Here is a 22,991-nt window from a genome sequence, read left to right as displayed (position 1 = left end):
TAGGGGATAAGTCAAACAGCATAGGCCCTGACAAAGGAAAGCAAAAAACCAGGTTGTTTGGCAAGACCTGTATTCAGATCAGCATCTGTAGCACTGGGGTAGGTACAGAGCAGTCACGTTCCCACATATCACCACAGAGTTCAAGCTGTATGCCTTCTGAACTCTGCGTTCTCTAACAGGTAGATTTTTCCATAATAAAACTTTCCCTGAATTCTTTGAAGCCTTTGCCATCCATGATGTGGCTACAAGTAAATTAAAAGTTGCCGAACAAAACAAAAAAATCGCAATTCTCAATACTTTAAATAAAACTGATCTCAATGAAGATCATGTAATTATTTTCATCTCTGAATTATCCCTATTAACAAAGACATTAGAAACGGTGAGTTTTGCATTAACCAGTCATGGGGTAAATCCCATGACAGATTAACCCAGGTCCTCCTCAGCTGTAGCGTGTATGAGAAGAATATAGTCCCATAAGTTCATGTCAGATGTTCCTATAAAAATGTTCTCTCTGGACAGAAGTCACTCAGTGGAGCAAGGGGTCAGAGTGAGTCCCTCTGTGCAGGGGAGACTCACCACGTACTCGTCGTCATACCCCTCCTCGGTGGGAACCCCCGTGTCAGGGTCGCAGTCCCGGACAGTGAACTTCATGGTGCAGCTAAAGGTGCCTGCAGCTGAGGAGACAGAGCAGGCAAGCCTGTGTCAGGGCCGCACAGGCACATGGTCTCCAGCAGTCACCTGGGAGGCACGGTCTGCCCTTGGCTCTGTGTTCTGAATTATCAAGTGAAACATATGTAGGCTGTTCTCTAGGGTCATAGTTCTCACAAGGCACCTGTAGGCTGGACTTTGAAATCTGGTTCCTGCTGCAAGTCAGAATAGTACAGAAAACAAGACCTGAGCAAAATTCTGTTTTTATATTCAGATAAGGAAAGCAGGGGGTCGAGCTCAGTGGTAAAGCATCTGACTATGGATCAGGAAAGCAGCAGGGGAGACACTTTCCAAGGAACTTTCCACCACACCGGGCAAAACATTAAAAGCCACTGGTTTACGAGCTGACAAAGCATAAAATATGGATAGTTACAAGCACACAGATCATTAATCCTGACAAAGTATATCAGAGTCTCAGTATCTTTTACAAATAATCATATCTAGAGATTGTGGACCAACAGTGGATTTACAGATCACCAGAATGAACTTGCAGTATGTCAACTTTCAACCTGTAGTGAGTAGGTCAGCAATGAAGTTCTAATATTGGCAAAGTCAGTGTCGTACAATGGAAGAGCAAGTGGGCAATGATATGTTTTGAGATAATCAGCAGAAACAGTAAGAAAAGAAGGACAGTGAAGTCTTCATGAAGAAGATAGGATTTTCTAAATTGTTTAAAGGAGGGTATTTATTAATCATGGATGAAGAAAAGGCACAAAGGGTCTAGTCCATGGACTGGAAAAGGATTAACAGTTTAAACAGTTTCGTGTGTGTGTATGAAACTGGAGTTAGAAAGCTGGGGGACAGTGTGTGTGTATGTGTGTGTGTGAGAGAGAGAGAGAGAGAGAGAGAGAGAGAGAGAGAGAAACTATGGAGTTAGAAGGCTGGGGGACAGTGTGTGTGTGTGAAACTGTGGAGTTAGAAAGCTGGGGGACAGGCTAGGAAAGGAAAGAACAGGCTCAGATGTAAAGACCATGTGTGACAGGTTGGAGAGTGGGACTTTCATTTGCTCAATCTTAACTTTAGTAAACTCCCTCCATTCAAAAATATAGAAAATGTCAATATATTTATAATGTAAAGGTGCAAATAAATGTGCCAGGCCCTTAGGTAAAAAGATGACTAAGACATGACCTCTCTCCCCACAGCTGATTGTCTAGGAGTTGAATAAGCATGTGTGAGAGGTCTACCTCTACACACCTGTTGGCATTACAATTCAATGCTATAGACTCTTTAATGTAAGCTTTAACAGAGTGCTATGTGGGAGTTCAGGATTAACAGCCTGGGGAAATTACAACAAATTTGAAAGGATGTACAGTTTAATCGGATTCTCAAAAGATGCAAAAGAGCTTCGGCAAGCAGAGGAAGGTACACAAGCCAAAGGAAAGAGGCCAGAAAGGCATGGTATAAATGGAAGCAGTAAGGAGATGCTAGTACATAGGTGCTGAGAAGAGAATCTGTTTAGGAACAAATCTGAAATACTTTATACTTCCAAGGAAGGAGGAGGAGAATAGATATTTTGCAGTAGGCTCTAGTGAGCTTAAGCAGTCAAGAGATTAAAATGTTAGAGATAATTGAAGCCACTGCTAGGAATCCTATGAATAACAGGCCTGAATTCAGAAAGCAAGTGAATTTACTCAAGTATACTGAAAACAGATGGTGGAAGTGGATTGCCCCACATAGGAAAGGGTGTACCTATCAATTACAGAATCTGTTTCAGTGCAGTAGGGGGTTCATTGATGAATGATCTTGGTTAAACTGAGGTAGGGTTTTCTGCAGGAGGAAGGTGGAAGAAGAAAGTAGAAATTAACAGAAATTTAGAATGGGTCAGTTGAGTTATTTTAAAAAAAAAGGAGAAGATGGGACTATGGTATGGACAAAGGTCAAATAAAAATGGAGAGGCAGAGCAGATGCTGAGTCATAGAAGATTATGGGGTATGGCGAATCCCATGCTGGTTCACCGAGGCCACTGGAAAATGAGGAAGAGCAGTAAAGAGAGATGGGAACAATGGTAGATCGGAGACTGGGCTACCTGGTTAAATTTTATTATGAGTAAAGACACAAGACACTATGTATAAGCAAGGATAAGGAAAAATGGATTAAAAAAGTAAACGGGAGTGGTATTAATACAGATAGTGTTCCTGAAACTTTTGTGGCAAATTTTCAATTAAATGGTTTGGTTGATACAGTGAAGAGTTACATGGACTCTAAGGTGAACTCCAGTAAAACCCACTGGTAGCAATCGCTTATTGTTGTGAGAAAGGATGACTACTAACATGAGCGATGAGGAGAGTGGGTGAGAGAGCCTTTCCATGGCAGGAGGACAAGACTGAGCATATTGCCATAAAAAAGATAAGTGCTTCATGAGCCACACAAGGCAGATAACAAGGGCACAGGGGAGGAATGCCCTGAAGATCTGCATTAAAACTGTTCCCAGAAAGGAGGCTTGTCTTGTGAGGACTGACTGAAAATGGGAGATAACTATTGAGCAAACCTGTACGGAAAAAACCCCAAAACACAGAATTAAAGAAAAGCTGGATGCTGGAAGACAAGAAAGGCAAGAGCTGTGTGACTCAGGCTGGGGAGCAGGACATGCGCTATGACAAATGGCAGGTTGGGAGCGGCCAGGCCTCAGCCACTGGAGGGAAGGAAGACTGCGACTAGGTAAGGGGGATTATGCGGCGATTCCAGAAAGCTTCGCTGGAATGATAGATATTGAGAAGGATGTGGTCAGTGGGGCAGAAGATAAGAGGATAGGAGGGATGGGCCAGAAACACAAGCTACCTGCAGCATTCCCCACAGGTCTGGACCGAACTGAGAAGAAAGCAGTGCATAGAGAGTGAGGGGAGTCAAGGCAAATGAAAGAAAGCGAGTGGGGCAGTGAGTGCCAAAAATGAGGATATGTGCTCTCCAGGGAAACGCTACACACGTGGCAGGAGGGGTGCTGAAGATAAGGCTGTTCTAGGACAAATATGGGGGGCAAGGAAGAAAGGTACAGAACCGAAAGATTAGACTGCTCCCAGGCAGAGAGGAGCCACTGAGGAATGACAGGGGTCAACAGGAAGGGTAAGACAGCACTCCTGGGCCACAAGTCAGGATGGAATAGGAAAGGAGAGAGAGACTGGAGGCAAAGAAATGGAAATACTGTACAGTGGAAAGCAGAGAAGGCAGAGAGGTGTGGAACAAAGATTTTGAATCAAAAACCCTGCCAGAGCTCAGCAGGGTCTAACGGGACACGTTTTGAACGTAAAGACCGTGTGGGGATGAGAAGTACACAAAGTGTGAGGCCAAAGACTGGAGTGGGAGGGAGGAGCAGATCAGCTCTTGAAGCACCAATTTGGAGGGAAATTGTCAAAGGACTTGGGTGACAGGAAAGTATATAAGGAAGCCAGTTACAGTGAATGCAGATAAAAACCCACTGCTGGCATCTTTAGAGATCAGGTTTGACTTATTAGAGGACGTGAATAGGTAGTTTGGCCAGAGGATAGGTTATTGTAGTAGATGGGGAGATGAGTGAAGATTCTGAAGGAAATATACCTGAAGAGAAGTATTTGCATCCATTTCATCTGTAGACAGATGGTAAATGAAAGGGTGATAGACAGCTGAGATATGGTAGATTACTGCAGGGTACCATTAAAATTGGTTACTCTTAGAAGTTACCCTATTATGGCTAAAAGTGACAGACATTTCCTAGGGAGATTTGTGTGGAAAAAATTCTGGAGGAAGAGACAGGTGAGAAGATGGAGGCTAGAAGCATAAAACAGAAGTTAGAGGGTTTAAGTTGGGGTGCTGAATGTAAGGTGTGTGAGAGTAGGGAAGGGCAGTAAAGAGGGCCAGAAGGAGGAACACTGGAAAAGGGCAGAGATGCGTATTAAGTAGAGAGATGGGAGCTAAGCTAGATTACAACCAAAGAGGAGAGAGGATGTGAAGAGGAAGTGGCATATGAGAGCTGGTGTTAATGAGTGAGTGCCTAACAGAATCTGGGAATCTTTGCTCCAGTGATGTTTGAAGCAACAAATATGACCAACTGAGTGATAAAACAAGAGTCTAAAGGTGATGGATCTGAGCCATGGCCAGTGGCAGAAGGTCTGTACTGAACTGAAGAGTGCAAATGTACTCATAATAGTGTGCAGGAAACAAGGAAGATGAAAGAAAAACACTCACTACTCAATCCATGGGGAGTGCTACAAAGGTAGTTGCTGAAAAAACGAGTGATGTAGGTAACATAGTGTTTCTCTAGGGTCAATCAAAGGAAAGAGCAGAGGAGCCTGCAGAAGAGATGGGGTCATGTGAAGACTGGCAGGTACTGCAGGAGGGAGCTGGCACTGTACTTGTACCAGAGATCATGATTAAACAAGAAAGAAGAGAGATGGGAAACTACCCAAGGGAAGAACTACGTGAAGAGTAATTGAGAACAGGTGGAGTGGCATGGGCAGATAAGATGAGGAACAGTTTCCCAGAATGGGAACTCCTGTAAGATCTTATAATAGGTCTAATTGGTCAAATGATGGTTCTTAATGCCAGAGTCTGAAAAGCAGTATATACAATGGGAGAAGAACAGGGCCTAAAAGTAATGGGATGTTTTAGTTAGGAGGATTAAAAACAGGCTAGCAACCTCAACGACACCAAGATAAATCTCTGAGCACTTGGTTCTGTAGCATGGATCATGAGGTAAGCGGCCAGGGATAGTTGTAAACCCAACTGAAAAGTAAAACTTCATTTGTTATTTTCATGTACAGATGGTAAAGGAAATTATGCTATATGTAATTAAGATGTGGGAGGGCAAAAACCAAAGGGAGATACAAACAAATATCATGCAGATACCATGTTAAAGTTATCCTTAGAATTTACTCTGCCATGTGAAGGTTTTCAGAAAGTGAAGAGACAGCTACAGAGGAGAGAACCTGGCTAGGGAGTGCTGTTTCCAAGGAGACTGGATCCACTTGAGTGAAATAGAATGGTAGCTAAAACAAGAAGAGAAGCTAAAGATAAGGTACCACAGTTCTTCAGGGCAAGACAGGTAACAAGAAAACGAATTGGAGAGTGACGTTACAGATGCCCCCAGATTAAAAGAATACCATTTAAAGAATGACAGCTATTGACTGGAGAGAGAAGGTCCCATATGTGGGCCAAAAGACACAGAAGAGGGCACGGGGCGGGGGGAGTTAAAGCCAAGAGGAGTGCTGCACAGACAAGAGGGCGACTCTGAATGGAGGGCAACAAGCAAACCACAGGACCCTCAGGATTCCCAGAGTGGGCAAGCCTGCAGGTGTGAGGACGGGCCAAAGTGCTCAGTGTGCTGGGTGTCAGCCAGACTGCAATGACTAGTCTGTACAATGGGAGAGAAACAGGCTTGAAAAGGAGTGATAGTCAGGAGTAGACTCGCTCCTGATGCCTTCGTTGGAAATTTTAAATTAAAGGGGTTGGTTTTTGTTAGAAAATTCTTCGGCCCCACTAGACCCACTGAATCAGCAATTTCGAGTGGGACTCAGTCGTTTGTATTTTAACAAACTGAAGTTTGAGAGCCACTGCTTTAGATAAAGGCAGATAAGGAGTAATTCTGATTAAAAAATCTTTGCTAGCAAGCAGTCATACTAGGATTAGTTGAAAATAAGCAACTGAGGAGACTTGTAAGAAAAGACAGTAGATAAAGGGAGAATGGTGGCTATAAAAAGGGAAGGGGCTGTGTGACTTAAGACTTGGGTGGGAAGCTTGCAGGAAGTAACATGGCCAACGAGTAGGGGCATTGAAAGAGTGCTAGAGTGAGAAATCCTGGGACGTGGGAGAGGAGGAACCTGAAGACAGTGATTTTTGTTAATCTCGATCACAACCACTCAAAGAGAGGAAGGAGGGAATGTGGCTACATAAGAACTGAGGTGATGGGTGGGGGGAACTGTTCAGGAGACTTTGTAGAAGACAGGCTACAGGGGCTGGAACTATATAATCCAGTCCAGGGTCTGAACCGTGACTGCTGAATGTGACATGTTCCTTTATCTAGATATGGGAATATGTACGTACCCAGTCTCTGAATCAAAGAGGGGTGCTGAATATAAGGTACCATTTTTAATAAGCCAAAAAGGAGTACAATAGTAAAGTTAACATTGCTGCCAGATGAGACGGTATCACTTAATATTGACGAAGAAACTGTCACTGATACCACGTGGAGGCATATGGCACCACACCTGAGCCAGAGACCATGATGAAAAGGAAGAAGACAGCTTAGCAGCTGTCTAGGGGAAAGGCTTGTCTAAAGAGTAGAAAATTGGTTTTGAGTGAGGGATAGAGTGGGAGTGAGGAGAGGAGGAAACCTCAAAAAGAATATGCATTCATTGCTATGAAAGTTGAAGATATATGGGGGAATTCTCCAAAGGAAAATTGACTATATGAGATATACTCAGAAGTTAAAGAAATATATTAGAATTTACAGAAGGTAAGAGAAGCACCTGGGGAGACTTGAATGAAAATATAGCAAAGAAGGAAAGAGCAAAAGAGGTTAGAAGCTAAATAAGGAGAAAGTGTGTGTGAATTAGGGTGAAGAACATGCAGGGCTGAGGAATAAACATGGAAGGGCATGAAGAGCGCTAAATGGGAACATTAGCGAATGGGAACTGGAGATGTGTCAGAGGTGTGTATGAATAAGGAGAGAAAGTGAGGTTAAAAGGTAGCCAAACAAGAGCTGGAGTATGAAGTTCTGCGGTCCAGGATGCTTTTTGGAAAAATACTGGCAGTAATGGGTGTGGTCAATAAGAGTGAAAGGTCAGAAACAAGGCAAGTGGGATGGACACAAAAGGTAGGCCAGTGACAGGAACCCTCTGGAAGTTTCTGTTGAATCAATGGTACAAACAAATGCTGTGGGAAAGAGTGTGGGACACTTAGGGAAGATGGCAGGGGCTGAGCAGTGAGTGCCCAACATGAGGGGATATCTGTCCCGAAGCAACAACTGTATCTGTAAGCATGCGTAAATGTAGGTGGAAGCTGAAAAGAGGGACACAGAAGACCAGGAAGCTTGCTTCTCTAGGGCAACACAGGAACAGAGGGAAAGGAATGAAAGAGCAGTGAAGCTTCCTGCAGATGTGGAGGGTTGATTTAAGAATGGTGTTTATTGACTGGTGGGTCATGGTACAGTATTTGGACTAAGTTTATAATGGACTAAGAAGGAAAAGAGAGTTTGTGAAGTGAATAAAGGACTATTGTATGAACTAGAGAAGACTTAAGAATAATGGAGTGGCACCAATACAGATCAGGGATGTAATAATGAGATGCAGAATGGAGATCTTGATATAAGTTTAAATGTTCACATTGGATGGGAAGGCCCAATGGTAATGAGTGGTGTATCTGTTAGGAGAGTTTCAAGGATCTAGATAAAAATGGGAATTAGAGAGTAGACTAGAATGCTTTGAGTAAATTACTCACAGTAAATTAGAATGCTGTGAGTAAAATTTTTTAATTAAAAGCTTGTTTAATAGAGTTTAAAGGGGTTTTATTAAGATGAATTCTCATAAAAAGACATTGTTAGTAACCTTAAAACACATCAGGATTGACCAAATAGGGAGCATGGGCCAGTGGTTCTTCTGTAGAGAAGATGATTTGTATTTCTTGAGGAATGGTTGGGAATCACTAGGGAGGTAAACCTCAGCAGAAAAATACTGTGCCCTTTGCTGTGATATAGGACAGTAGCTGAAACAGTTAAGATATGGTAGAGCATAAAAGAATAGGAAAGAAGAGGGGGTTTTAATCTTAAGTAATGGGAGCATCGCATGAATTAGAATGGGGTTCTCAGTAGAGTAGCAAAAAGGCAAATGAGATATGGAACTGAAGAGACCTGGAATGGAGAAGTCTTTCACATCTCAGAAGGGGTCTGATTGGTTAAAAATGTTTGCTGTTAAAGAGGACAGGGAGTGGTGTGTATAATGAGAGAGAAGTAAAGGCCTGCATATGAATGAGTAGGAGTTAGAAAGTAGACTAGCACTTACAGTCTTCATGGAAAAAAAAATGGGACAATTTATATAAAAAACCCTCAAAGATAGCATTACATATTATTTATGGGTATATAAATATTTATGAAAAGTATAACAAAGTTTATCAAATTATTTAGTGATTCTTCTCTTAGGAAAGAGGTTAGGTGGTACATAAGTCTCAATTATATGTGCACTGTTCTGTTCCTTTAAAAAATATCAATCAAATATAGTATAAAATCAAGATATAAAGAAGTGAGGCAGTAGGTGTATGAATTTGGGGGGAATAAAACATTTTAAAGGGCTGGGTTGATAAGAATGTTTAGAAGGCAAAGTTAGGATGATAAGTCATTGATAGCAACCTGAAAGATACTGGTTTGACTAGAAAGTGCAGGTGAGTGGTTTATCTGGTGAAAGGATGAACTGTATTTGCTAACAAGTAAATGTAAGTATGCCTCAAGGGTACACCTCAAGAGAAGACTTGAGGTGTCCCTCACTATGATTAGAGATGGCAGCCAAAAATATTATAGATGTTCATATATGACAGAGCAAATAATCAATGGAACTCAGGAAGAACTTGTTGAAGTATGATGTTAAACTGCTCAGAAATTAGTCTGTTAGGACTGGCTGAGAGAAACTGCTGAGATACGTATTTTTAAAGAGAGAGAAAGAAAAAGTAGGGAAAAACAGAGGCTGAGGTTTAAGTAAGGAGAAGGGAGTAGATATAGGCTGTGGTGCAGAGCATGCAGTTTCGCAAAATGTTAAACAAACAAGGGCACTAAAGAGGGCCAGAATGAGGAGCATAGGGCCGTCAGAACTGGACGTTCAGTGAAGAACTGCATGGTAAGCCAGACATCAACCAGCTGAGCAAAGTGAGAATATTGCTAAATAAGAGCAAGAGTATGATGTGTTGCTGCCCAGAAAGTTTTGTTGGAAAAAGATTTTTAGTAATCAGCGTAGTCAATAGAATGAGAAGTTAGAGAGTGATTAAATGCAGCTGGACTTAAAATGGGCCAAAGCAGGAATCCTGATTAGATTTCAGTACGGAATGCAGGAAATAAGGAAGATGGATGAAGGTGGAATTGTGGGTGCTGAATATTAGAAGTATACATATCCAGAAAAGATGATTAGATTCATTGGAATGATATAGCTGGAAGAAGAAGGCATGTTGGAGGAAACACAGGGAGTTTTCAGCAAAAGGAGGAGGCAGAAAAGGAACAGAAGAGCAATGTTCAAGTTACTTGCAGATGGAAAGACATTATTTGAATAGTCATAGTGATGAATGAAATGGCTATTACTCCATACTAAGGCCGGAGGTTATGACAGAATAAGAAAAAAATAAGAGGATGGCAAGTAAGTAAAGGGGCACAGTATGAATTATATAGGAGTTCTGAGTAAACAGAATGGCAACAACATAGATCACGTGTGAATGAAAGAAACAGAACCATCAGGTCCCTCAACTGTGTTTAGAATGAAAGAGGATCTGGGGCCTAAAGAAGAACAGGACTTGGGTAGGCTGGCTCTTGAAGTGTTCGTGGGAAATTTATGACTGAAGTGACTACTTGTGAAGAAATGTTAGAAAGACATGGATTAAGATACAACTTGACAAGAAGGCATTGGTGGAAACTTAAAGATATCACCACTGATTGACCTTTTAGGAGGCGTGGATTGGATACTTTTTTCTGGTAGAACAAATGAGTGCTATTGACTAAGGAGTGGTCAGAGATCATGAGGAAGCAAACCTCATAGTACTAAACTCATCCATATATTACAGAATCTGCAGGGAAAGATAAGGAGAATGTTTAAGATGTGGTAGGGCAGATGTTCAAAAGGAGTTATGGAAGACTTGCCTGTAAGTATGAGGTTAGTTTGCCAAGAAGTTAAGGTGTCACATGAGAGCTGGTTGACAGTGAAAGAAGCAACTGCAAACGCTTGTATTAAAGAAAGAGGAAAGGGGAAGGGAGAGAAGATGCTGGTTAGAGAGGGATGCATGAAGTAGGTTGGGTATGTAGCATGCAAGGTGCAAAATGGCAAATATTCCTGGGACCAGAATGAAGAATGTGGGTATCTCCAGCTGTTTACTACATTATCAGAATACTTGTTAACATGAAAAGTTTTTAACCTGCATATCATCATGTGCTCCAGCAACCTGGTACAGTCAGTCAGCACTCTTAAGCTGGCAAAAACTGAGTCTGTACTGTTTGGGATAGTGTATGTTTGCTGCAGATATAGTTCCTCCATCTATAAGCTCACTTCCTATGCTCAAGGGTTTTAAATGTGTTGTGCATTATTCCTGTCGTCTTCCCTACAATATGTGTGGATCAACTCCAGCAATTCACCAGTTGGTAAGTAAATGTTTCCCAAAAGTTTCTTACACATTGCATTTAAAAAATGTATCTGCATTTGGTATTTCTCTTGAGAACCTTTCATTATCCATGCAGTGTAAAATGGAGAATGCAATTACAGTCTTATAGTATGGGGTCATTTTGCACTACAAACAAACATGTACACTAGTGAATGAATTTTATGCTAAATAATTATGTAGTTGTTCTTGAAAGTGGTTTATAAGAAATACTTAAGAGTTTTTTATAATAGCATTTTTGTGATGGTTGAGAAGATACATTGGATTTTTTTTTTAATGAAGATGGTTACAGGCCTTTTGAATTTAAGATATTGCAATATAAGCATTTACTAAGAAAAACTGTTATTCAGCATATTTTAAAGAAAAGATAATGAAAATTGCTTGTCCTTATAAAGCAGCTGAGTCAGGAAGAGAACTAGGTGGTGAGGCATTTATTAAAAAAGAAAGGTGGGGAGATAAAGTGATAACTGAAAATGAGACATAAGGACAGGATCTGCGAAAGCATGTCTGCATAAGACAGTGTAGTTGGCAGAAAGGTCAAAGAGAAACTCAGTGAAGTGGCCCTATAACAAGACAAATTGCAGGGCTCCAACCAAGGAATAAATAGAAAACTAAAGCAGTTCAGCAAAATATGTAAGAAAGGACAAACATGGAACTGGATTGAGCAATGAATGTAGAACAAAAAGAACCAAAGAGGGAGGTATTAGTGAGTGTGTGAGAATGGAACATACTCAGTATAAAACGGTTAATAAAAGGTAGAATAGGGAAAGAAGAAACAGAAGAGAATGGGTGGAAAAGCAAAATCTAACCTTAGATGGGAAAGATCGCGTGAGCAATGATATGCTGAAAAACAAGGTTTGGTATAATTGTATCTAATGGAGCAAGGAAGAATGTAGGTGATAGAAATCAAGGAAAGAGCACTGTATGGATAAAAACATTTGTGAGAACAAAATTAAACACAGGGGAAAACAGTTTCACAACAAGGAGATCCTTGCTGAGGGCAGAAATGGACACAGGATTAAAGACAGGTCAAAAGTATTAAATAAGTGAAGGCAGATGGAAACAAGTCAGAAGGCAACTGCATACATTAGAGTGGAATATTACAAAAAGGCAAAGTGAAAAAAGAAGACAGAAACAAAGAGGGGTTCAGCTGACATGGGGGAAAGGATGCCATGGAATGAATTAAAAACTGCACATCCGCATGTAGAAAGGATTTATAACTTGGTAAGATGGTACTGGGCAAATTATGAAATGGGGTTGGGTTGAGGTATGCAGGCTTGGAATATGGCAGAGAAGAGAAAGGGGAACAAAACAGATAAGCAAAACTAGAGTTACACCTAGAAATTAAGGAGTCCATGAGAAGAAATAAGAATGAGACGAAAATGTCCTTATTCAGTAATAATGGAAATAGAGGAAGAACAAAGGAAAGGAAAACTGCATGGATTACATAGCGACAATGACAAAACTAGAGTCTAGTAACACCCGATGCATGAGGAGGAGAATAGCAAAGACTGGGTAAAGTAAGGAGAGAACACAGAATCCTGCCCAGCTCGTTACAGTATATAAACTTAAAACATGTGAAGTGTTAATGAAAGAAGAAAATATTAAATGAGAATGTGAGTGAAATCAGGTTAAGAACAGGGGTTAAACTCACATACACCTTTTAATACCTGGGTTCAGGAAGATTCAAGTTTTCAACGAGATCTAGAAAGGAGAGAAATTAAGAGTCTGGCAATGAGACTATAGTAGAGGAACAAAGGATGAGAGGAAAGGTTAGAGCGTTTCCTGCAAAATATTAAATACACAAAAGAATGAGAGCTGCAATGAGTAGATTTCCAGGGTCTATAACACAGGGAACAAGAAACACTTTGAAAACTGTAATACTGGAATGAATGAGGGATGGTTTAGGAAGTTTATGAAGAAAGAATTAAAATCCCATTCAACAGTTATTCCTGACCAAGAGGGAAGGCAGACTTAAGAAAATGAAAAGTTTAACTGGGAAAAAAAGGCTGGAGTTTGGGGCATGTAAGATGGACAGGAATGAGGTGGTTCCAGGAGGACCAGGACAGTGCCTGGCCAGTGTCAGGGCAGCAGAGCTGGGATCTTTGAGGAGCTGGCAAGGGGAGAGTGCAGCCCAGGGAGGCAGGCTGGCCCTCCACAGCAGTGATTCTTCCCCGGGGTGGGGGGGGTGGTTTTCACCCGCGGGGGGGCTGGGGCATGGACCCCAAGGGAGGCCTATCAGAACATCGGAGGGCGAGCAGCGCTCTGCTCCAAACAAAAACAAACCCAAAAACATGCAAAAAGAAAACACAAAAACATTCCTCAGAGATGCTGCTGATAGGCCAGCCTTGGGGGTCATGCATCCTCGGGTGAGAATCACTGGGGGGAAGGGCAGGTGGAGAGCTGGGCAGAGAGGTGAAGGGTGAGCAGATGAGCCCATGGGTGGGGCAGAGGGAGGCATCAGAGTCCAGACTGTCAGACTTGGAGAAAGGACCCAGGACCAGGCAGACAGCTAGCAAATGGATGTAGCCGACAAGGCACCTGGAACGGTGGGGGCTGGGGGTGGGACTGGGGAGGTGGTTACTATCAGTTGGTTGGGAGTGGATTGCAAGCATGGTGTCCCTGGGCTTAAGACTTCTGAGTAGGGCTAAGGGAGATGGAAATGGTGACTGAAAGGAAGGAGAGTTGAGTGTATTTGCGTAGAGCACGGGAAGGGACGTCCACACGATGGAAGGGGCAGAGCGGGTGGGAGAGCTCAGAGCATCTGGCCAGAGGTGACTGCTAGGAGCGGGGAGGAGGAGGAGGGGGAGACAGCAGGCCCAGGCTCTGTGCAGGTCTGGACAGAGGGTGGAGGTGTCGGGGGCGGGGGCTGGCCAGCAGGTGTGGGGGCAAGAAGGTGAGAAGAAGTGAGAGCGCTGTGGTGAAAGGAAGGGGGAGCAGAATCAGAGGCTGAGGATCCCTGAGAGCTGTGTCAGAGTGTGAGACGAGGGTCTGCATGGAAACATGAAGGGTTACAGGGGCTGTGGGACCTGGGAGGTGAGCTCAGCCGGGCTCTGTAGCATGTGCTGAAGGGTGGAGCCTGTGGGTTCAGCAGAGTGTGTCTGAGGCAGAGACGACTGAACTGGGTTGAGCAGCGGTTGGGGGACTGAGAAGGCAGCACACAGCAGAGGAGACAACTGAGGCCAGCTGGAGGGGTCATAGAGAGTAGCTGAAGTGTTGCTGTGTGCGCCCTGGAGAAACCAGGAGAGACCTAGAAACCGGGCCCAGGATGTGGGAGGTCAGCTGAGCTACCTCGGACAACTGAGAGAGGGTCGTGGAGGAGAGGTCCACCTCTGTCTGACAGGCTGGAGAGTGAGGAACCGCAGGAGACGGCGCCCGGCAGCCAGGACAGGAGAGGCTTGTTGAGAGGATCCGGGAACACACTGTGCCCAGAGGGACGGCAGGGAGCTAGGAGACAGTGGGTGTGGAGAACCTGCCCCCTAAAGTGGGCCAAGGGCATGAGGAAGCCCCTGCAGGAGGAAGAGCACGGCACAGGTCAGGCGAGTGAGGACGTGGGAGAGGTGGGAAGAGGCCAGCACAGGATGGGCTGCTCGAGGCAGTGGCCCAGTGGAGAAGGGTGAGCAGATGAGCCCCCGAGTCTGAGGGAGCATCAGAGTCCAGACTGTCACACATGGAGGAAAAGGACCCAGGACCAGGCAGACAGCGAGCAAATGGATGTAGGCGACAAGGCACCTGAATGATGGTGTTGTGTTGGAATTGCTGTTAATGGTTCAAGAGTGAATTGCCAACTTGGTGGCCCCAGAGCTGAGGATGCTTGAGATACGAAGCCCAGACATGCAAGTGCAGGCTGAAAGGAAGAGGGGTTGTATGTACGCGGGCAGAGAGCAGCAGAGCGGACATCCACACTGATGGAAAGGCCGAAGTGGGTGGGAGAGGTCAGTGCAGGAGAGCGTCTGGGGAGAGGTGGCTGCTAGGAGGGAGGGGAGGAGGAGGGCGGCAGCAGGCCCAGGGCTCAGTGCAGAGGGAGGCTGGGGGTAGGGAGGGGTGGCAGCCCAGGGCGAGGCTAAAGGTATCAGTACTGTGGTGAAGGGATGAAGGCAGAGAGTCAGGAACGGTTCCCCACGAATGTGTCAGAGGAGTGTGAAACGATCTGAATGGAACAGGAAAGGTTACCCTACAGGGAACGGGAGGATAGGAGCTTTGGAGGCTGGACATGTGGACAGACAGTGTGTTTCAATGTGTGTGAGGCAGAGACGGCTGAACTGGGTTGAGCAGCGGATAGGAGACTGAGAAGGGCACACAGGTAGAGGAGAAAACTGAGGCCAGCTAGAGGGGTCAGAGAGAGTAGCTGAAGTGTTGCTGTGTGCGTGCTGGAGAAACCAGGAGAGACGAAGAAACCGGGCCCAGGATGTGGGAGGTCAGGTGAGCTACCTCGGACAACTGAGAGAGGGTCGTGGAGGAGAGGACCACCTCTGTGCGACAGGCCAGAGAGTGAGGAACTGCAGGAGACGGCGCCCGGCAGCCAGGACAGGAGGGGAGGCTTGTTCAGAGGATCCGGGAACCCATTATGCCCAGAGGGACGGCAGGGAGCTAGGAGAGAGTGGGTATGGAGAACCTGCCCCCCAAAGTGGGCCAAGGGCATGAGGAAGCCCCCGCAGGAGGAAGAGCACAGCACAGGTCAGGCGAGTGAGGAAGTGGGAGAGGTGGGAAGAGGCCAGCGCAGGATGGGCTGGTAGAGGCAATGGTGCGGTGGAGATGCTGGAGATGGCGAAAGATGAGTAGAAAGGGCACAAAGAAGCAATGACCTTCCCCAGTGCAGTGGGCACAGAAAGGCATGGGGCCTAGGGTGGAATCCACACAGTAGATGGATTTAGTACAGTGTACTGGGGACAAAGAAATTGACCATCCTGGGAGCATGAGCGTTGGTCAAGGAGAAGAACACTGCATGCTTCTCATGACTGAGTGGTAGGGAGTTGCTCAGAGGATGGAAGGGAAGAGAAACGGGGATGGACATCACAAGAGAAGGGGGAGGGAGAAAGCCTTAGGGATGCGTGAGGGGCTCAGCAGGGAAAGGGGAAGGCAGCCTACAGAGTGCTCAATCTGGAGACTTCAGCAGATTTCAGGGTTCAAGGGGCAGGACGTAGGTGCAGCACAGCGATGAGACCTAACTGTCCAGGCATTTGAAAACCTCAGGTCCTCAGGAGCAGATGGGGTCCTGGAGCTGCAGTGACCGGGCATCACTGCACATTAAGAAGGATCCTACGGAGAACCACCAGTGCATAACCTCAGAGATTTTGGATGGACTTAGATGGTTGGAGTTCAGAGTGTGGGTGGCAAAACTGGCGGGCAGTGAGGGAGAAGCAGGGCTGCGCTGACATTTCCCAGCCATCACCAATTTTGAGCTTTTGCTCTTCGGGGGGGCAGGCACTGGAAAGCGGGGTGCAAGCGCAGCTTGTGGTGGAGAGACTATACACATGGAAGGAGGGGGACCTTCAAAAGCAGTGGGGTGTCAGAGGTCTAGTCTGAGAAGATCATGTGGGCAGCAAAGGAGCAGAGGGAGTGGGCAGTGGGTGGGATACGGAGGGGCTTGGCAGTGAAGGACTCTTGCTTGAGATCCTTAATCCAGGAAACAACAGAGGGGGCAATGCAGAATGGGATGGAAAGAGGAAGATCTTAAAATCTGCACAGGAGGGGATCATGGCCCAGAGGGAAAGAGGGCAAGGCGTAGATCCAGACCATGTCACTGGGGAGTGGGGGGCAAGGCGTGGAGCCCAGGGCCGATGGGAGAGAGAGAAGCAGTGGAGAGGGAAGGAGGAGAGGGGGAGTGGGGGCCTGGTGGAAAGAACTGTGGTCAGTGGTTGATTAAAAGGGAACAGAGAAGAGTAAGGAAGGTGAGATGAGGTGGGTATAAGGATTAGGAAGCCTAAAAAGACAGGCACACTAGACCCAGTGGAAGGACCTGACAAGAGACAGATGGTTTCGGAGCGAACATAGCAGGGTAGGGGAAGAAGAGAGTATGACACAAAAGCAGGTCACAGGGGGAGCACCCCTACAGAGAAGGGATGCCCTGAAGCTACTCAGTAACAGACATGACCGAGCTTGGAGATCGTGGGCCCCTAGAGACAGACTCTTCCTAGAGAAGGAAGGGGCAGAGCAAACGGGAGAGGACAGTGTGGGAGAGCGTCTGGGGCAGATGAGTGCTCTGAGGGAGGAGGAGAAGCTCAGGAGGCTGGACAGCAGCACCCGAGCTCTGAGCAGGGTGAGACTGCGGTTGCTGGGTGTGGGAGCAAGAGGGAAGCCAGAAGGCAACAGTGCTGTGCTGAAGGGATGAAGGGAGGAGAGTATGGAGGAGTTCCCTATGAGCTGAGTCCCTAGAGCAGGGTCAGGAAGGGAGAGGGACGAAATGGGTCACATGAGGAAAGGTCTCAGGAAGCAGTGTTCACATGGGGCCTCAACTGCAGCACCAAGGGAGAGTCATCTACCAGCAACAGACCAGAAGATAGGAGGCACCCGGGGAGCAAGGGCAGGGGAAGGGACACAGACTGGACACCAGCAGGGGGAAGAAGGAGAAGAGGGAGGTGGCAGAGAGGCATTCTGGCAGGCGGAACGACTTAAGAGTTACAAGGCCAGCCAGCTGGGGCAGAGGTCTGTGGAGGGAGGTGTGAAAAGACAGGGGTGGCTAGCGGTGGGGGGGAGCAGTGGCTGCTGCTGCAGCATGGAGTGTTATGGCTAGGGTAGAACTTTTTGGCCAGGCTCTTTACTACTACGGATCCGATCTGCGGGGGATGGGGTGGGAGGGTCTGGGTAGGGGTAGGGTTGGGTTTGACTGGGTTTAGGGGAGGGCAGGGTTGGAACTAATGGGGTAGGGGATTGGGGCGGGAGGACTTGAGCCAATCGTTAGGCACTGGAAACATCTACTTTTAACTGAGTTTCTGGACTGATGGCACATCCAGTGTTGGGCTGATGACTACAGGTTGAGGACCGGGAAGATCAGTGAGTCCACCCAGGGAGGACAAAGGGGAGTTGCTGCAAGAAGGGAGGAAGGAGAAGTAGAAACACTGAGGGACAGGAAGACTGGGGGGCAGTGTCTCCACGGGGACGGTGTCAAAGGTCTGAAATGAAGACGTGTAACTTAGGGTAATGCACAGTGGCAAGTGCCAAGAAGGACAGGTTTGACCAAAGACGTTGTCCCAAACCCTGAAAGTCATAAAGAGTGAAGGGTAGAAGGGGTACATAGGTGTGTGCGAAAGGAAGAGTGTTTAATGCAGACTGGGGTCTGGGGCACGTCAGGTGTCAGGGAGCTAACGTGGAAGGGAATGAGGGAGTTCCAGGGGGATAGTGCTGGGCCAGTGTCAGGGCAGCAGAGCTGGGATCTTTGAGGAGCTGGCAAGGGGAGAGTGCAGCCCAGGGAGGCAGGCTGGCCCTCCACAGCAGTGATTCTTCCCCGGGGTGGGGGGGGTGGTTTTCACCCGCGGGGGGCTGGGGCATGGACCCCAAGGGAGGCCTATCAGAACATCGGAGGGCGAGCAGCGCTCTGCTCCAAACAAAACAAACCCAAAAACATGCAAAAAGAAAACACAAAAACATTCCTCAGAGATGCTGCTGATAGGCCAGCCTTGGGGGTCATGCATCCTCGGGTGAGAATCACTGGGGGGGAGGGCAGGTGGAGAGCTGGGCAGAGAGGTGAAGGGTGAGCAGATGAGCCCATGGGTGGGGCAGAGGGAGGCATCAGAGTCCAGACTGTCAGACTTGGAGGAAAAGGACCCAGGACCAGGCAGACAGCGAGCAAATGGATGTAGCCGACAAGGCACCTGGAACGGTGGGGGCTGGGGTGGGACTGGGGAGGTGGTTACTATCAGTTGGTTGGGAGTGGATTGCAAGCATGGTGTCCCTGAGCTTAAGACTTCTGAGTAGGGCTAAGGGAGATGGAAACGGTGACTGAAAGGAAGGAGCATTGAGTGTATTTGCGCATAGAGCACGGGAAGGGACGTCCACACGATGGAAGGGGCAGAGCGGGTGGGAGAGGTCAGAGCATCTGGCCAGAGAAGTGACTGATAGGAGTGGGGAGGAAGAGGTAGGGGGACAGCGGGCCGAGGGCTCTGTGCAGGTCTGGACAGAGGATGGAGGTGTCGGGGGCAGAAGGTGAGAAGTGAGAGCGCTGTGGCGAAAGGAAGGGGGAGAAGAATCAGAGACCGAGGATCCCTAAAAGATGTGTCAGAGTGTGAGACGAGGGTATGCATGGAAACATGAAAGGTTACAGGGGCTGTGGGACCTGGGAGGTGAGCTCAGCCGGGCTCTGTAGCATGTGCTGGAGGGTGGGGCCTGTGAGTTCAGCAGAGTGTGTCCGAGGCAGAGACGACTGAACTGGGTTGAGCAGCAAATGGGGGACTGAGAAGGCAGCACACAGCAGAGGAGACAACTGAGGCCAGCTGGAGGGGTCATAGAGAGTAGCTGAAGTGTTGCTGTGTGTGTGCTGGAGAAACCAGGAGAGACGAAGAAACCGGGCCCAGGATGTGGGAGGTCAGGTGAGCTGCCTCGGACAACTGAGAGAGGGTCGTGGAGGAGAGGTCCACCTCTGTCTGACAGGCCAGAGAGTGAGGAACCGCAGGAGACGGCGCCCGGCAGCCAGGACAGGGGGGAGGCTTGTTTAGAGGATCCGGGAACCCATTGTGCCCAGAGGGATGGCAGGGAGATAGGAGAGAGTGGGTGTGGAGAACCTGCCCCCCAGAGTGGGCCAAGGGCATGAGGAAGCCCCCTCAGGAGAAAGAGCACAGCATAGGTCAGGCGAGTGAAGAAGTGGGAAGAGGCCAGCGCAGGATGGGCTGCTAGAGGCAGTGGGGCTGTGGAGAAGGGTGAGCAGATGAGCCCCCGGGTCTGAGGGAGCATCAGAGTCCAGACTGTCAGACTTGGAGGAAAAGGACCCAGGACCAGGCAGACAGCGAGCAAATGGATGTAGGCGACAAGGCACCTGAATGATGGTGTTGTGCTGCAATTGCTGTTAATGGTTCAAGAGTGAATTGCCAACTTGATGGTCCCAGAGCTCAGGATGCTTGAGATACGAAGCCCAAGGATGCAAGTGGAGAATGAAAGGAAGAGGGGTTGTATGTACGCGGGCAGAGAGCACCAGAGCGGACGTCCACACTTATGTAAAGCTCGAAGAGGGTGGGAGAGGTCAGTGCAGGAGAGCGTCTGGGGACAGGTGGCTGCTAGGAGGGAGGGGAGGAGGAGGGCGGCAGCAGGCCCAGGGCAGAGTGCAGAGGGAGGCTGGGGGTAGGGAGGGGTGGCAGCCCAGGGCGAGGCTAAAGGTATCAGGAGTGTGGTGAAGGGATGAAGGCAGAGAGTCAGGAACGGTTCCCCTCGAATGTGTCAGAGGAGTGTGAAACGATCTGAATGGAATAGGAAAGGTTACACTGGGGGGAGCTGGGAGGATAGGAGTTTTGGAGGCTGGACATGTGGACAGACAGTGTGTGACAATGTGTCTGAGGCAGAGACGGCTGAACTGGGTTGAGCAGCGGATGGGAGACTGAGAAGGGCGCACACAGCAGAGGAGACAACGCAGGCCGGCTGGAGGGTCACAGAGAGTAGCAGAAGTGTTGCTGTGTGTGACCTGGAGAAACCAGGAGAGATCTAGAAACCGGGCCCAGGATGTGGGAGGTCAGGTGAGCTACCTCGGACAACTGAGAGAGGGTGGTGGAGGAGAGGTCCACCTCTGTCCGATAGGCCAGAGAGTGAGGAACCGCGGGAGACGGCGCCCGGGAGCCAGGAGAGGAGAGGAGGCTTGTTGAGAGGATCCGGGAACACACTGTGCCCAGAGGGACGGCAGGGAGCTAGGAGACAGTGGGTGCGGAGAACCTACCCCTAGGAGTGGGCAAAGGGCATGAGGAAGCCCCTGCAGGAGGAAGAGCACAGCACAGGTCAGGCGAGTGAGGAAGTGGGAGAGGTGGGAAGAGGCCAGCACAGGATGGGCTGCTCGAGGCAGTGTCCCAGTGGAGAAGGGTGAGCAGATGAGCCCCCGGGTCTGAGGGAGCATCAGAGTCCAGACTGTCAGACTTGGAGGAAAAGGACCCAGGACCAGGCAGACAGCGAGCAAATGGATGTAGGCGACAAGGCACCTGAATGATGGTGTTGTGTTGGAATTGCTGTTAATGGTTCAAGAGTGAATTGCCAACTTGGTGGTCCCAGAGCTGAGGATGCTTGAGATACGAAGCCCAGACGATGCAAGTGCAGACTGAAAGGAAGAGGGGTTGTATGTACGCGGGCAGAGAGCACCAGAGGGGACGTCCACACTGATGGAAAGGCCGAAGTGGGTGGGAGAGGTCAGTGCAGGAGAGCGTCTGGGGAGAGGTGGCTGCTAGGAGGGAGGGGAGGAGGAGGGCGGCAGCAGGCCCAGGGCTCTGTGCAGAGGGAGGCTGGGGTAGGGAGGGGTGGCAGCCCAGGGCGAGGCTAAACGTATCAGCACTGTGGTGAAGGGATGAAGGCAGAGAGTCAGGAAGGGTTCCCCACGAATGTGTCAGAGGAGTGTGAAACGATCTGAATGGAACAGGAAAGGTTACACTGGGGGGAGCTGGGACGGATAGGAGCTTTGGAGGCTGGACATGTGGACGGACAGTGTGCGACACTGTGTCTGAGCCAGAGACGGGTGAACTGGGTTGACCAGCGGATGGGAGACTGAGAAGGGCGCACACAGCAGAGGAGACAACTGAGGCTGGCTGGAGGGGTCACAGAGAGTAGCGGAAGTGTTGCTGTGTGTGCCCTGGAGAAACCAGGAGAGACCTAGAAACCGGGCCCAGGATGTGGGAGGTCAGGTGAGCTACCTCGGACAACTGAGAGAGGGTGGTGGAGGAGAGGACCACCTCTGTCCGATAGGCCAGAGAGTGAGGAACCGCAGGAGAGGGACCCGGCAGCCAGGAGAGGAGGAGAGACTTATTGAGAGGATCCGGGAACACACTGGGCCCAGAGGGACGGCAGGGAGCTAGGAGAGAGTGGGTGTGGAGAACCTGCCCCTCAGAGTGGGCCAAGGGCATGAGGAAGCCCCCGCAGGAGGAAGAGCACAGCATAGGTCAGGCGAGTGAAGAAGTGGGAAGAGGCCAGCGCAGGATGGGCTGCTAGAGGCAGTGGGGCTGTGGAGAAGGGTGAGCAGATGAGCCCCCGGGTCTGAGGGAGCATCAGAGTCCAGACTGTCAGACTTGGAGGAAAAGGACCCAGGACCAGGCAGACAGCGAGCAATGGATGTAGGCGACAAGGCACCTGAATGATGGTGTTGTGTTGGAATTGCTGTTAATGGTTCAAGAGTGAATTGCCAACTTGGTGGTCCCAGAGCTGAGGATGCTTGAGCTACGAAGCCCAGACATGCAAGTGCAGACTGAAAGGAAGAGGGCTTGTATGTACGCGGGCAGAGAGCACCAGAGGGGACGTCCACACTGATGGAATGCCCGAAGTGGGTGGGAGACGTCAGTGCAGGAGAGCGTCTGGGGAGAGGTGGCTGCTAGGAGGGAGGGGAGGAGGAGGGCGGCAGCAGGGCCAGGGCTCTGTGCAGAGGGAGGCTGGGGTAGGGAGGGGTGGCAGCCCAGGGCGAGGCTAAAGGTATCAGTATTGTGGTGAAGGGATGAAGGCAGAGAGTCAGGAAGGTTCCCCTCGAATGTGTCACAGGAGTGTGAAACGATCTGAATGGAACAGGAAAGGTTACACTGCGGGGAGCTGGGAGGATAGGAGCTTTGGAGGCTGGACATGTGGACGGAGAGTGTGTGACAATGTGTCTGAGGCAGAGACGGTTGAACTGGGTTGAGCAGTGGATGGGAGACTGAGAAGGGCGCACAGAGCAGAGGAGACAACTCAGGCCGGCTGGAGGGGTCACAGAGAGTAGCGGAAGTGTTGCTGTGTGTGTCCTGGAGAAACCAGGAGAGACCTAGAAACTGGGCCCAGGATGTGGGAGGTCAGGTGAGCTACCTCGGACAAGTGAGAGAGGGTGGTGG

The 22,991-nt window shown here is 48.4% G+C and overlaps 1 protein-coding gene and 1 long non-coding RNA gene across 4 annotated transcripts in view; one reads left to right on the top strand and one right to left on the bottom strand.

The window, feature by feature from the left end:
* Positions 1-22,991, bottom strand: part of COPG2 (coatomer protein complex subunit gamma 2) — a 144,612-nt gene that overhangs the window by 1,782 nt on the left and 119,839 nt on the right. For all 3 annotated transcript variants that reach the window (XM_027538975.1, XM_027538973.1, XM_027538974.1), the window contains one exon: positions 577-674. In XM_027538975.1, the coding sequence (XP_027394776.1) occupies positions 577-674 (98 nt within the window). The remainder of the gene's footprint in view (positions 1-576; positions 675-22,991) is intronic.
* LOC113891213 lies at positions 865-21,183 on the top strand. Its single transcript, XR_003510698.1, has 2 exons — positions 865-15,187; positions 20,424-21,183. It is a non-coding gene; the product is annotated as an uncharacterized LOC113891213 (long non-coding RNA).

The sequence above is a fragment of the Bos indicus x Bos taurus genome, chromosome 4 (assembly GCF_003369695.1).
Source record: "Bos indicus x Bos taurus breed Angus x Brahman F1 hybrid chromosome 4, Bos_hybrid_MaternalHap_v2.0, whole genome shotgun sequence".
Classification (NCBI taxonomy): domain Eukaryota; kingdom Metazoa; phylum Chordata; class Mammalia; order Artiodactyla; family Bovidae; genus Bos; species Bos indicus x Bos taurus.
The sequence above is the reverse complement of the archived record's forward strand: the minus strand, read 5'-3'. Positions and strand labels throughout refer to the sequence as shown.